The sequence below is a fragment of the Zootoca vivipara genome, chromosome Z2 (genome assembly GCF_965207765.1).
Source record: "Zootoca vivipara chromosome Z2, rZooViv2.hap1.1, whole genome shotgun sequence".
NCBI classification, from domain to species: domain Eukaryota; kingdom Metazoa; phylum Chordata; class Lepidosauria; order Squamata; family Lacertidae; genus Zootoca; species Zootoca vivipara.
Window position 1 is genome coordinate 37,657,163 of NC_142585.1, and position 15,077 is coordinate 37,672,239.

The 15,077-nt window shown below is 44.8% G+C and overlaps 1 protein-coding gene across 3 annotated transcripts; it reads left to right on the forward strand.

Annotated features, from left to right (window-relative positions):
* The first annotated feature begins 686 nt into the window (after window positions 1-686).
* ZMYND19 (zinc finger MYND-type containing 19) lies at window positions 687-10,161 on the forward strand. 3 transcript variants are annotated; one of them, XM_088664843.1, is made up of 6 exons: window positions 687-2,439; window positions 2,689-2,748; window positions 3,976-4,082; window positions 7,023-7,163; window positions 8,050-8,230; window positions 9,469-10,161. In XM_088664843.1, the coding sequence occupies exons 1-6, from the start codon at window positions 2,437-2,439 to the stop codon at window positions 9,610-9,612; spliced, it is 636 nt and encodes a 211-aa protein (XP_088520969.1). In that variant the 5' UTR covers window positions 687-2,436; the 3' UTR covers window positions 9,613-10,161. The 3 variants fall into 3 exon arrangements, with proteins under 3 accessions (XP_088520969.1, XP_088520968.1, XP_060126103.1); XM_088664842.1 differs by having other exon boundaries at window positions 687-1,646; XM_060270120.2 differs by having other exon boundaries at window positions 687-944.
* Window positions 10,162-15,077: the final 4,916 nt, after the last annotated feature.

Below are 15,077 nucleotides of genomic sequence, written 5' to 3' on the forward strand. Positions count from 1 at the left end.
TGTTATAGACACGCAGTACTGTAATATGTACAGGATTTATATAAACACACAGAAATATAGAATATATCTGAAGAAGTGTGCATGCACACGAAAGCTCATACCAATGACAAGCTTAGTTGGTCTCTAAGGTGCTACTCAACATGAGCTACTGTACTTCTCGAAGCTACCAGCATGAGTCTGACCAAACTGCGGGAGACCAGTGCCTGGCGTGCTCTGGTCCATGGGGTCACGAAGAGTCGGACACGACTAAACGACTAAACAACAAGGTGCTACTGGAAGGATTTTTTTTATTTTGTTCCGACTACGGCAGACCAACACGGCTACCTACCTGTAAATGAAATATACTATACGCGCACTAATACGGGATACCCCACCTCGCACATAATGCTCTCTCTCTCTTTATATACATATATATGGGACGTGCCCTTTAAAAGGCGGAATGGAGGTTCTCATCGCGTGCTCAGCCGTGCCCATTCGCCGGACGGAGGAGAGAGAGAATTCCCGCGAGTGCGATGTGCGTCATCGGCCGCCGCCGCCGGACACGTGACGCGGCGTCGCGGCTGCGCTCGGTCGCGCCGGGCGGCCCTCGGGCTGCTATCAATGACGCGTCACCGCGGCTCGCGCGCTGATTGGCGGGTCGCGGCTTCAGGTTGGAGGGGGAGGGGGGAGGAGTTGGTGGCGGCGGCAGAGGAGAGCGGCAGCATCAGCGGCGGCGGCGGCGGTGCGCGCTGCCCCGCCCCCCGCTCCCCATCCTCTTGCCTAAGGCGTGCGCGAGGCGGCGGCGCGTGGCATCGGGGTGTTCCTCCCGCCTGTGCCTCTTCCTCCCCTCCTCCTCCTCCTCCTCCCTCTTCCCCCTTTCCCCCCTCCTTTCCGATCCCTGCCAGGCCAAGGCCATGACCGACTTCAAGCTGGGCATCGTGCGGCTCGGCCGGGTGGCCGGCAAGGTGCGCGTGGGGTCCCGTGGGGCGTCGCGGAGTGGGAGAAATAGGATTTGCGCGTCTGTATGTGGTGTGCGTGTGTTTCCGTGCCCGCGCGTGTTCTGTGTTGGGAGATCCGCGCCCCTTCCTCTATCACATAACCGCCCCCTCGCGCGTCTGACCTGCTCCGTTACGTCACACAGGACCCCTCTGTGACGCCACTGGGTTCATGGGGTTCCATGATCCCTTTATTATTATTATTTTTAAAGATAGAAGGATGCGGGAGGCTGGTTTTAGTTTAGAGGTCCCTTTTCTCTTTTTTACTCCCCTTTGCATCTCTCCCTGTAGAGGGGCAGTGAGCTGTTCTGTGGAGCACTTCCCGCTGGTGGACCTCAAATGGGGAGATTTTTTCTTTTTTTATCCTTATTTAGGCTATAAAGGGGCCCATAGTTTACTGCTAGAGCACACGGAGGTGGCACCTGCAGTTTCAAAGGGTTACATAGCAAGTGATCTGAGAGGCTCCTTTCTGCTTTGGAGTGTGCCTACTGGTTAGAATAGGTGATACTGGTGGATTTATAGTCTTACTTGATCCTAAGTCAGACCTCACCTGGAGTACTGTGTCCAGTTCTGGGCACCACAGTTCAAGAAGGATACTGACAAGCTGGAACGCACCCAAAATGGTCAAAGGCCTGGAAACAATGCCTTATGAGGAACGGCTTAGGGAGCTGGGTATGTTTAGCTTGGAGAAGAGAAGGTTACGGGGTGGTATGATAGCCATGTTCAAATATATAAAAGGATGTCATATAGAGGAGGGTGAAAGGTTGTTTTCTGCTGCTTCAGAGAAGCGGACACGGAGCAATGGATTCAAACTACAAGAAAGAAGATTCCACCTAAACATTAGGAAGAACTTCCTGACAGTAAGAGAGCTGTTTGACAGTGGAATTTGCTGCCAAGAAGTGTGGTGGAATCTCCTTCTTTGGAGGTCTTTAAGCAGAGGCTTGACAGCTATATGTCAAGAATGGTTTGATGGTGTTTCCTGCTTGGCAGAGGGTTGGACTGGATGGCCCTTGTGGTCTCTTCCAACTCTATGATTCTATTATTCTAAGTAACTTCCTGTTTTCTTGTGCAGATTTGATACATATTTCTTGATACATATTTGCTGTAACTTGCTTTTGTTGTGCTTTTCTGCTTTTGTTTTTTGGAATAATCAACATGGACCACAAAGGATATGTACCAATAATTGGTGCAATGCTTGCTTTACAGGTTGTTTGAGTTAAGTTTTGTATGTTAATCTGTTATAGCAAAAGCTGAAGCACAAAGCTGCCTTTTAAAGGCTAACTGATTTGTGGTATAATCTATATTGTGCCAGAGCTGCCCCTCTCAGTTGCAGATTTTGGTCTCTGAGCAAGAACTTACCTTTTACAGTTCTTTCTTCCTCTCCTATCCTACTTCCAAAGGCAAGAGAAAGGCAATACACCCCTTTCTGGCATTTGGACTTTCCAGAAGGCTTGTGGACACAATGGTAGGTAGAGAACCAAGAATGCTCAAGGCTAACCCTGGAGCAGCTTTCCTCTGGTTTAGACAAGTTTAGAAGTATGCCCGGTCAGATGAATGACTTATTTAAGGTGTAAAACTTCTCTTTTCAGTGTAAGATGTGCCCTGGAATAGCTTAAAATGTTGTTGTGCTGAAATGAATGAAGAGTGGTTTGCTATGTATTGGAAAAGTATCTGCAATATAAAGTATTTAATTACCCTTCCCTTTTGATTCTAGACAAAGTACACACTGATTGACGAGCAAGACATTCCACTTGTGGAGAGTTACTCTTTTGAGGTAAGAACCTTATTTCCACATTCCAAGTGTTGAACTCAAATTCCCATCAGGTCCAGTCAGCATATCCAATGGTCAAAGAGCATTGGGGGGACCACATGTCAGCTATTATTCCTCTTGATCAGGGATGGGGAACCTGTGGCTCTCCACATGAACCCTGACCTGACATGGCCAGTAATTAGGGTAGATCAAAACAGGCAGGTTGACTGTCTAAGGAACCTGCTTTAATCAAACTCATGAAAGTCGGTGGTCTCATATAATGACTATCTGAATAAGTTGGCAGAGAGAGAAGAGGAGGCATTTCCCCTTGAAACAGCATGTGGGTCATAAAAGGACTCAGCCCGATCCAGACATCGGGGTTTGGGCAAGGACTTGTATGAAAAGTACCAAGATCTCCAAAGACTCAAACTGTTCTCTGAAGTAGGATAATTAGGCAAGTTGTCCTTCCCTTGTAGAATCAGGAGTTGCTTTACTTTAGAATGAATTTTCTTTTATATAGGCTTCATGTATTTTTAGATTGGAGTTTGGGGAGCTTAATAGAAAATGTATTGCTCTTGGAAAGGGGGCAGATTTGAAATACACTGACATCACACTTTTACCCATTCATTTACCTGATATCAACAGGTTCTGTACAGGCTTTTGAGGTGTCTGGGGAAAAATTAGAGACTCATCATGGTTTATATATATGCTCAGGCTCGCTGAAAAAGAAGGCTATTATATAGAGTGTCTGTTAATTCACCACAGAGTGACTCAAGCACAGAAGTTGGGTTTCTGAGGCAGAGCATGCATCTCATCTGACATTTCCCATGTCCATTATTGACCCACTTTCTCTCGTCTGATATAGACCTGGCTGATTTTGAACTTTAGAGGCTCTACTCAGAGTACTTCTGCCTTCAGATGTTAGGAGAGTTCCTCCTCTGGTGGCACCCTTTTTCTGAAACATTTCCCCTAGTCATAATTTGCATAGCACCACCATTTAATATCTTTTATGTGACAAGAGAAAACTTTTATTAACCCAAGTATTTAATATTTTGCCATTTCTTTGTTTATTAACATTTCTGTTACTTGGGTTGCAGTTTTCTATTTTAATGACCATTACATTTCTGTCCATTAATAGTTTTACTTACATTTTACTGTGTTTTGTATTATGAAGCTGCTATGATGATTAGACGAGCATAGAAATATTTTAAACAAAATGCATGAATAGATGTGTTCTCTGTCTTTGGCCAGGCTCGAATGGAGGTCGACGCAGATGGAAATGGTGCTAGAATATTTGCCTTTGCGTTTGACAAAAACCGAGGAAGAGGGTTCGGACGCCTGCTGCATGAGTTACTGTGGTAGGTATCATTGTGCAGGGGATAATATAGCTGCAGGTTTCCAGACTGCTGAGGCATGTGTATGTACCATATTTCCCCTTTTGTTAAGGCACTGTCTTATAACTATTTGCATGGTGGCTTATTTTCAGGGGGTGTCTTATTTTTTTTAAAGTGCCGGTACAGCTGGGTCCCACTGGTTCAGGAAAATCGGCGCTCTCTTCCGCGCGCTGCTGGGCGCTTTGTCGGCGCTGCCAGTTTCGAGCGCCTGCAGGGGTGGGGGTGGGGTGGCAGTGCTTTAAACCCCTAACCCTGTAGAAAGCAACAGAAGTTATGGATCGTAACAAACCTTACGAGGTGCAGATCTTAAAAAACCCCTGGCAGCACCCTTGAAGCATAGCCTCCCAAAGCCAGGGGAGAAGAGGTCCGTTTAGGCAAAGGAAAGGATCGGGGGTGATGCTGCGCCTGGGACCCACAGAACTACTTTTAAAATCCCGACCTTGGGGGGGGGGAATCAAATAGTGAAGCCCCACAGCCCCGTAGCAACAGAAGGCACGTTCCGAAGCGCCCAAGCTGTTCAGTTCCATAAAAACCCCAGGAATGGCAAAATCAACAACAATAATTGGGAGGGGGGCGCTCTATCCAAAGAGTTAAGAAGGAATGGGAAAGTGTAGAGTTATATATGGAAAAATATGGAAAGGAAAGTTAGTTAAAGATAAAAAATAAATAATACTCGCAAGGGATAAAATATCATCATAAAGGGTAACAATATTGAAAATAAAATAGTCAACACAACAGAAAAGGCCAGTATATGACTAAATGAGATTGCACAGGGGTGAGGGAAGTGGGGAGAGAGGGAGGGGGTAAGGAATGGAAGGAGGCAATGATTGGAGGGGGAAATTGGAGAAGGGTATAGGGGGATGAATTAAGGTAAATTAAGACTGAGAAATTGAGTAGAATATTATATGTAATAACTAATAAGTAAGATGCAAGTAAGATGTAATACAGGATGTAAGTGTGGTTTGTATATTTTATTTGTGTGTGTGAAATAACTGTAAATAAAAATTCAAAAAAACCCAAACAAACCCAGGAATCGGCAAAGGGAAGGTAGGGGAATGTAAATTGGGGAGGGAGGGGATTGGCCACTGCAAATATCCGACGAGAGAAAGCGCATGGTTTTTGTTTTTTGTTTTTTAAAGATGCAGAGGAAGCCCAACTTCCAGGAGACTGCGATCTACTCGCGGACTTATAAACTGGAGGTGATCTACCCCTGTTTTATTGGGGTTCAGGTCAAAGTTGTTTTTAGAGAGAGGAAATGTCCCATTTTTGAGGTTAAAGTAAAAGTTCCTGACCTTTTTTTATAATGAGGAAATGCTGCTAAAACTCCGTTCTTCGTTCCACGAAGGGGAGAGGGGGTGGGGCCGGGTGAGCAAAGACAAAAGAAATGGAAAAGGAGCCAGCGATCAACTGCAGCCTCCTGGGGATCAACCAGCCTCATATGTGACACAACGACTGCTAAATTAAAAAGCAAAAACCCCTCGCCATGCCCCCAAGTGCGTGTTAGGGGAAATGATGAACGACTGCCTAATGCTGCCAGGCGTTTATTAATGCAGCCGCCGCAAGAGGCAGGGGCTGCAGCCGAGTGTTGCTTCGCACACAAACAGGGTGGAAAGCGCTAATAACCCAGAGAATCCCTCTGAAAAACGCGAAGCGGCAACAGCAATTGCACGCACGCTGTCCCAAGCCGGCTTATTTAATGACTACGTCTTAAAATAGGGGAAACACCGTATAGTCTTTGGAGATGGGCACTATAATGGCAACTCTCACATGTCAGGGTAAGCCATAAGCCGTGGTTTGCTGAGCATGAGCAGATAGCGTATGTCTTACCTCTCCCCATTCATGGTGGGAAGAAACAAACCACAATCCCTGGCTTAGCATTGTGTCCAAATCAGGGGTTGTGGTTTGATTTTCTCCTGACAACCCAGTGTGTGTAGCCAATGTTTGTTTTTAGCTTTCTGATTGTGATTTGTTGGAGGTGAAACAAACCATAATCCCTACTTGGGACACATTTTCTAAGCCCAAGGGATCATGGTTTGTTTTCTTCTAGTATGAGCAGAGGGGAGACAAATACATTCACAGTAAACCATTAGCTAAGGTTTACTGTGATGTACAAACTGAGCCATTATGTAAAAGGAAAGTGGAATGTGTTGTGTGTTGAAGTATCTTCTCCCCCTCCCTTTTTCTCTCTATAATTTGAACGTACAAAACTGCCATATATTTAGAAGGACGTTGATCCATCTAGCTCTCTGCTGTCTATGCTGAATGACAGCAGCAGCAGCAGCAGCTTTCCTGGGTTTCAGGCAGGGGACATTCCTGGTCCTACTTGGAAATCCTGGAGATTGAACGTGGGACCTTCTGCATGCAAAATGCACCAACCCATCCAAGTGCCACAGGGCTACCCACAACTTGAAGGCAGGGTTCCTACATCCAGAGACTCTACTGCTGAGCTATGATCCTTGCCCTTTAACAGCTTGAGTGACTTAAAAGAAAGAAGAATTTGCCTGCTACCTAGAAGATGCCAGGCGTATTTCTAAATCATTCACCACCCAGTTTATCTCTAATTGCAGGGATGCCTGCAGAAGATCATCATAATCAGATCTTAAGAACTGGATAGGGGTGTGTGTGTGTCCTTTATGCCTTGGGTCCTAAGCTGTGTAAGGTTTTAAATTTTCAGACCCAGCACCTTGAAATCAAAGTAAACTTGTTAAGCTCTTTTGCATCCATTGAGATGTGTTGTCTCCAATGACCTGCCCTGGTTAAAACCCTGCTAGCAGTTGTCTGTGCGTGTTGGAGTTTCCATGCTGCCTTCAAGAGCAGTCCATGATGTATTATAGGAGTCCAAGCAACTAGAAGCATCTGAATGCTTCCTTTCGGGAATTGCAGGTGGCTCGTCTTCTCTTTCAGGGAGAGGCATCGAGGGGGCATTGCCCCTGGCTTTCAAGTTGTGCATTTGAATGCAGTGACAGTGGACAATCGTCTAGACAACCTGCGATTGGTTCCATGGGGATGGAGGCCCAAAGCCGAAGAAATCTCTAGTAAACAAAGGTAAACTCTCCATAACAGTGTCACAGGCAAGAGCAGGCACCCCAAACTTGGCCCTCCAGATGTTTTGGGACTACAATTCCTATCATCTCTGACCACTGGTGTCCTGTTAGCTAGGGATGATGGGAGACAGTCCCACCAGAGGTCAAAGAGAACAACAATTACCAGACCTTTAGAAGGCATCTTAAGGCAGCCCTGTTTAGGGAAGCTTTTAATGTTTGATGGATTTCTGTATTTTGGTGTTTTGTTGGAAGCCGCCCAGAGTGGCTGGGGGAACCCGGCCAGATGGGCGGGGTATAAATAAATTATTATTATTATTATTATTATTATTATTATTATTATTATATTAATTTATTTATTTATTATTTAAAACATCTGGAGGGCCGAGTTTGGGGATGCCTGGGCAAGAGGGACAAAAGGGGCTGGAAGTCAACTAACCCTAGAACTTTTTTTTTTTGCATAGCCCCTTGATGATTTTTTATGTGTGTTTCTTTGCATCTGAAGAAACTGTGGTGCTATGTTCTCTGTGGCCTGGCCCTAGAGGGGAGGATATGTCTCCCACCCTAGGTTTTTTATTCCACTCACACAGCAACTCACTCAAGAGTTCCCTTGAATGAGGAATCAGTTGTTAAACTACTCTGGTAATTGTATGTCTGCTAGTGAGAACCGGGGCCTTATAACAACTTTCAGCACCCTTAACAAGCCATAATTTTCATAATTCTTTAGGGGAAGACATAACTGTTTAAGGCTGTATCAGAGTACTTTAAAGGTATGTTGTGATTGTGGCTACTGTCAACTCTGCTTTGAGAGGGGTGGAGTTTTAACATGTTGCAACGGTGCAGCATAAGCTTGCTGTGGAAATATTTAATTTGCTGTTTTTTTCTTGAAGGGAACAAAGCTTATACTGGCTGGCGATCCAGCAGCTTCCCACAGACCCCATAGAGGAACAGTTTCCGGTGCTGAATGTGACACGCTATTATAACGCTAATGGGGATGTTGTGGAAGAAGAGGAGAGTTCGTGCACATACTATGAATGTCACTACCCTCCCTGCACAGTGATTGAGAAACAGGTGCGTTCAAAACCAGAAGCAAGTCATGGATAAGACCGTCCCTGTTCTAGGCTGGCTGCTGCAAGTTCACCCTCTTCAGTGTGGTTGCTTCTTTTTAAAAAACCAAAAAGTCCTTAGGCACAGCTAGTGTGATCTTTGTACCCCCTGCAAGGAATTTCTCTGCACCGTTTTTAGCCTAAATAGTTATCCTGGCCAGCGGCTTCCAAGCTTCAGACATGTCTCTCTCTCAGTGGTGTTCTGTGATGTACAACTGACTTTGTGCTACCATTCTATTTGGATAACCCTTCATCCTACCTCTCGGTGTGGAAAAGTCAGTGTTGCCCATAGGCCCAACCCCCCTTTTCCTAGCCCACTTTTTATTAGGACGGGGTCATGGGGAAACAAGATCAGAATGAACAGCTCTGGTTTTAAACCTCACTGAAGTAACTTTGTTATATAGAAGGATGGATAGAAGTCACCCAAAAAGATAACCTGTACAAAGGGAACCTGTTCCTCTGAAGATAGTTTTGGATGCTTTTGTGGAGGAAAATATGTAAATAGGTCTGTGGATATAGAAGGGTCTCCAACTTAGCAGGAGCGCATCGGTTTAGAATCCCAGGTTCAGTCTCTTGCTACAGCTGCGAAAGACCCCTGCTCAAAACTTTGGAGCACTGCTTCTGTGCAGCATAGGCAGTACGCTGAACTGGGCCATACTGGTCTGATTTGGTGTAAGGTAGTGTTTTATGTTCCAAAGCCATAGTTATAAACCCAGGGGTGGGGAACTGCAGATCGAAACTCCCTCAGCCCCAGCCAGCCTGGCCAATGCAGGAGGTGGGGGTGGCAGGCAGTAAAGCTCCCTATCCTTGTTGTAGAGCATGAAGGAAAGAAATTGAGAGTGCAGTCCTGTACATGTTTACTCAGCCCCATTGAATTCAGAATGTGAAAGATTGCCCAGTGAATCTTGGGTGGGGGTGGAGCAAAAGAAGAAGATACTCATAATGAGTCCTTCAGTTTCATAAACAAGAGATATGCACCAGTGGGGGCTGGAGAATTACCCACAATGAAAATCAAGGCAGCATTTTGTAGGGTTCCCAGGCTGTTCTACCCAGATACAGGCCTGCTTTAGTTCCTACAAAGATTGCCCTGGGACTGGCCACCTTAGGACCCTTTTGGTTGGCTTGCTTTTGGGAGGGGTGGTTTTCTTTCTCTAGGGGCCCTGAAAAGGGATACTGATTTTTGTCCCGTACTCCTCTCTCCAGTTACGTGAATTTAACATCTGTGGGCGGTGCCAGGTCGCACGGTACTGCGGCTCGCAGTGCCAGCAGAAAGACTGGCCGGCCCACAAGAAGCACTGTCGGGAGAAGAAGCGAGTCTTCCAGCAAGAGCTTGGACCAGAACGATGACCAGCTGGCTGAGGCCTTAGCCCCACAGGGCACCTTCCCAGAAGGTTAAGGAGGAAGTGCCCACTTTGCACGGACTGCTCACTTGAAGCCAGAGGCACTGACAAAAAGGAGAGAGAGAGGAGAGAGATTTTTTTATATATATAAAAAGACAAACCAATCCCTGTGATGCTTGAGGAAAGGGACTGACTCTTCCCTTCCAGTGTTAAAAAAAGAAAACGTCTGAAGCAAAAAAGACTACTGGGGAAGCTCTCCTGCTTGGAAGCTTTCTTTTATTTATATGTTAATATGTTTGTAAAGTTGTGTACAGAGGTTTTTTTGTTTTTGTTTTTGTTAGAAGTTCTCTTGCATAGGACTCATTTACTGTAATGTTCAAGTGAGAACACATTGTTGGTTGAAATAACTGTCCAGTAGCAAAAAGAGAAACAAAAAAAAGCTTTTCCTCCCCCTGTGGCTAGGAGAAGGCCTGGGGAGCTAGCTCAGAACATCAGCAGTTAAATCTGAACAACTCTGCATGGAAAGTTGTGTTTTCAAGTAAAGGATTGGAATGGATTGGCTGCCTTTTTTGCTCTTTTAAAAACTTGAGCAGCTGTGGATGATTGTCCAGCACCATCAACCGCATGTTGCTGGTCTGTTCCCCGCCCCCATGAGTGACACTTTCCTCTGAAGATTGCAAAAGCCACTGAGCTGCTTAGCTGCTTCCCATCACCGTTCTTCCCCATCTGTTTGTAGAGACAACCATGCCCCCCTGCATCCCGGTTGTCATAGTTCCTAATGATATTTCCACCACTCCACAAGGAACCATGGGCAGTAAGGTGAAGGTGCAAGCAGGCTTCCATGAGCAGAGGTTCAGGATTGGTGACTGATGACCCTGTTTCTCATTGAAAGGCATACAATCATGGGAAAGTCTATTTTGGCATGTCACTCTTGAATTTAGGCCGGTACAGCATTATTGTTAGTCCTCCCCTGCCCTTTTGTCCTGCTGTAATCTTTTAAGATGAACAGGGAATAGTTTCTTATTGCAGCATCTATATGCCAAACCATGACACTCTGCCGTACTCTTGCAGACCTATTTGGTCATCTCTCATCTGTTCCCCCACCCTGAGTTTAGTAGTTGGGACTCATCAGCTTCAATCAGCATAGTTGGGGGATGATGGAAGTTGTAGCCCAACAACATTTGGAAGGCAACAGATTCCTCATTCCTGCCTCTGGAGACCTAAACCTTTTAAAAGTAGTGTAAGATTTTTTTTAAAAGGCAAACTTGCTTTGAGTAGTTTAAGTAGGTAGAATAATAAGCTGTGTATTCTCTGAGACAGGCCAGTGGTCCAATGAAGGGGTGCCACTACATTTGTATTTTAAAGTTGCAAAAACTAAGTGACACTGCATGTATGTATGAGTGGAACTCCATGAGACACTTGACTTAAAACCAGGTGTCTGTGTGACAGGTTCTATTTATTCCCATACCAATATATGGCTCAGAATTGGAGATGGGTGGAAGAATGTAATGGTTTGCACCATCAGCAGTAAGTGGAAATAGACCTGATATTTGACCCTTAGTGCAAGGTGGACTTGATTTCTTGTGTGCAAACATGAGAAAATGCAAATCATCCATGCAAATCATGGGGAGAGCATGGTTCCTGTTGAGACTACCTCCACCCAGCCACAGTGAGCCCATGTGTTGCTGTTTGCTATCTGGATCTAAGGCAGGTAAGTCCAGGTAGCCGAGTTTCTAAGTCCAGAGGAGGAACCTATCCTTTCCATCTATCTATAGTGTAGGGATCGGTAACTGAAAAGCCCATCACCAATTCAGTCTCCATGAACAGTACCTTGTGGCTCTCCTAGCAGCAACCTGGATGTTAGACATGTGGATGGAGTGACAACTAGGAGGGCTTTTGGCAGTTCACTCTGGGCTGGGGTGGTGGCATAAACATGTGACCCACCAATAAAAGTGGTTGCTGGGCAGGCCTGTACTGCAACCTTAGCAGAGTGGTTTATAGGCAGCTTTCCATGATACATCATCTAGCTGTTTTGGACTAGAGCCTAAATCAACTGAGCCCTGCCTGCTGGGGCTGATGGGTGTTGTAGTCCAAAGCAGCTGGAGGGCACGAGGTTAAAAGCATAGGAAGAGACTGCTGGATCAGGTCAGTGACCCATCTACTCCAGCATCCTGTTCTCACAGTGGCCAACCTGATGCAAGCAGGACTTAAATACAAAAGCACTCTGCCCACCTTTGGTTTCCACCAGCTAGTATTCAGAAGCCTTCCTGCCTTTGACAACAGGCAGAGCATAGAGGCATTGTGGCTAGTAGCCATCAATAGCCGCCTCCGTGAATTTGTCTCTAATCCTTTTTTTACACATTTAATTGGTGGCCATCACTGCCTTCTGTGGAAGCAATGCTGTGGAATGTTAGTTTAGGCACTCCTGGCAGTGGCCAATATTTCTCTGCCCTGAAGCGTCCCCAATTTGAGCCTGTTTTTCCAGACTGACCAGTCAAAGGAAATAATTGCTTCTTGGGTATACAGTGCTTGAATCTGGCCAGTTATTTCTGTGTTTTGCCTGTGGCTATACTGAACAAGGGAAATGTGTCTCTTTTCTCTCCTACCCTTTACCAAAGGGATATTTGAGTGGCTAACAGGAAGAGCAGGATAAGCAGAGAAAAGAATAGCTGCAGCTAACAAAACTCAAAATACGTACAATAGAGTTCTGAAGTCTAGACCTTTTTGTTTTCAGTGCATCCACCCGTACAACTGTATTTAGTATGTAAACATCATTGTCTCTTCCATCTCGTTTTAAAATTGTTCCACATAGGCTTTGTGCCTTCCCGGCAGGTGCCTTCATATCTACACTTCCAAGCAGCAGTAGTTTGCTCCACCTCATATGTACATACAGTAAGTCAATCTTTATTGATTGACCAACCTGTAGTGGTTTGTTGAATTTTGTGTTAAAGAGACTGAACGGAGGCCTGTATTAAGGGTGTGGCATTTTTTGCATTTGTGAACTGGTGTATTTAATGCAACCTTTGCCAACCTGGGAGTTGTAGTCCAAAATGTACTTAGAGAACACCAGGTTTGCAAAGGCCGATTGGTCTTTACCTGTGCTCCTTGCAGAACATGTGCACCACTGTCTTTCTGCCCCATGCCTGTTGTGGGTGGGTAAGGAATGGGTTTCTCCTTTTGCATGTGTATTTTAAAGCACCTACAACCATCACCGCCACAAATCTACTAAGCACTCACACTTGCCTTGTTTAGTTTGGACAGTTCTGCCGCCTGAATTCTTCCCATCCAAAAAATGTTCCCATGGGACTGCTTCCTCACACAATTGATTTAGGAGGTTTGGGATGCATGCATGTTCTAGTTAAGTGTGAAAGCAGCTCCACCCTGTAACATGTTTTTTTTAAATGGCTTTGGTTCATAGGGTTGCTCTCCCCATGCCCCCACAGCTCCTCTAAATTTTTAGGATTTGTGGCCAGTGTGGTGTAGTGGTTAGAGTGTTGGGCTAGGACCTGGGAGACCAGGGTTGAAATCCCCACAGTGGGTGTCACAGTCCCTGCATCTCAGCTGATCTACCTCACAGGGTGGTTGTGTGAGGATTAAAGGAAGAAAAGGAAAGCCATGTAATGCCACCCTTCACTCCTTGGAGAAAAGGTGGGATATAAATGCAATACAATTATAGAAACCACAAGTAAGCCGCTGTGAGCAATTCAGGTGAACACAGTAAGTACAATATGGAAATAAATACGCGCATTTGCTCATGCAAAGCAGGAATTTTCCTATTCCACTTTTGATCTGATTTGCATCACACACAACAATGTGAATCTTTACCTATTCACCATATTTACACAGTGCCAGTGTGGTTAGAGTGTCAGACTAAACCTGGACCAGGGTTTGAATCCCCACTCAGCCATAAAGCTCACACTGGGGTGACAGTCACTGCCTCTCAACCTAACTTATCTCGCAGGGTTGCTGCATGGGGATTAAATGAAGGGGAGAACCATGTACACCACCTTGAGCTCCGTGGAGAAAGGGGGGGTTATAAATGCAATCAATCAAATTAAATTGTCTGCAACATTATTTGAAATTAATGGGGAGTGGACTCCTCCTGAAACATTTTGCAGATGGGCTGAAGAAGCCGAGATGCCAAAACTGTCCAAAATAAACAAGACCTATTGAAACAGGTGGAACATGTGGCTCCAAAACAGTGGTGGCCAACTCCCAAGAGACTGCGATCTACTCACAGAGTTAAAAACTGGCAGTGATTTACCCCATTTTGGGGGGTTCAGGTCAAAGTTGTTGAGTTTTTTAAAAAAGGAAAGCCCCGTTTTTCTAAGAGTGTAGGGCAAAGATGCTGAGCTTTTTTTTTAGGGGAGCCAAAGTTGTTGAGCTTCTTTGGGGGAAGCAGATGCCTGCTCTAAAACATCAGCACATTGATTTCCACAAAAATGAAAAAATGAAGGACCCCCCGCCTCACTATAACTTAAGGAATATGGAAACTTACAATATGAACTTAAGGAAACTTACAATATGAGAGAAACACAATAGATAATAATAAAACAAATTCATTTGAGCCTCCCAATGTGGAGCACGTGAAGTATGGCCCTTTTATTGCTTCTATCCTTTTTATTTAAAAATAATTTTTATTGATTTTTAAAATAAAAATCTAACAATTCAAGATGCAGCTCACTCATAAAGATCAAGAATCTATAGTAGAAAAATATCAGACCCTCCAAATGTCCCTATTTTCCAGGGACAGTCCCAAATTTACAGAAGCTGTCCCAGTTTCTAATTCGACCTCAGAATGTCACGCTTTTCCGTAGGACGTTCCTATTTTCATTGGAGAAATGTTGGAGGGTATGGTAGGATGTCCATATTTTCATCAGATAAATGTTGCAGGATATCAAGTTATCTGACCCTCAAGCCATCTAAAGGCAGTTCTGTGCAGTACAGTATAGGGAAGGTTTTTTAAAAATTATGTTTATATATATATATATTGGAAACTTCCTAGAGTGGCTGGGGCAAGCCAGTCAGATGTGTGGAGTATATATAGTAAAATTATTATGTCCCTAGTTTCATCGGAGAAATGTTGGAGGGTATGAAATATGCAGTAAAATAAAAGAGTGGTTAGGGATTTGGGGGGGGTCTCATTAGAAGCACATTTATACATTTATTAGCAAGAAGATGCCATGTTTTGGGATCAGACATTGGTGTATAGTGGGATTTTCAACTGTATTTCCATTCAGTCGGCAGTAGACTTCTGAATGCTAGATGTGGGTTCTAAAATTGTGCGAGACATCTGCTATACACTTAATTTGAAATCCTGCCATATGACACACACAAAAAATGTGTGTCCTTTTGTCCTCCTGCTACTCTTTAAACAGGCAGGTTTCCCCCCAGTAGGGTTACTCCCCACACTTCACTGTGCCATGTTTGAGGGTTGTCTCAATAAAAGGGCCGCTCTCTGACCAAACTGGA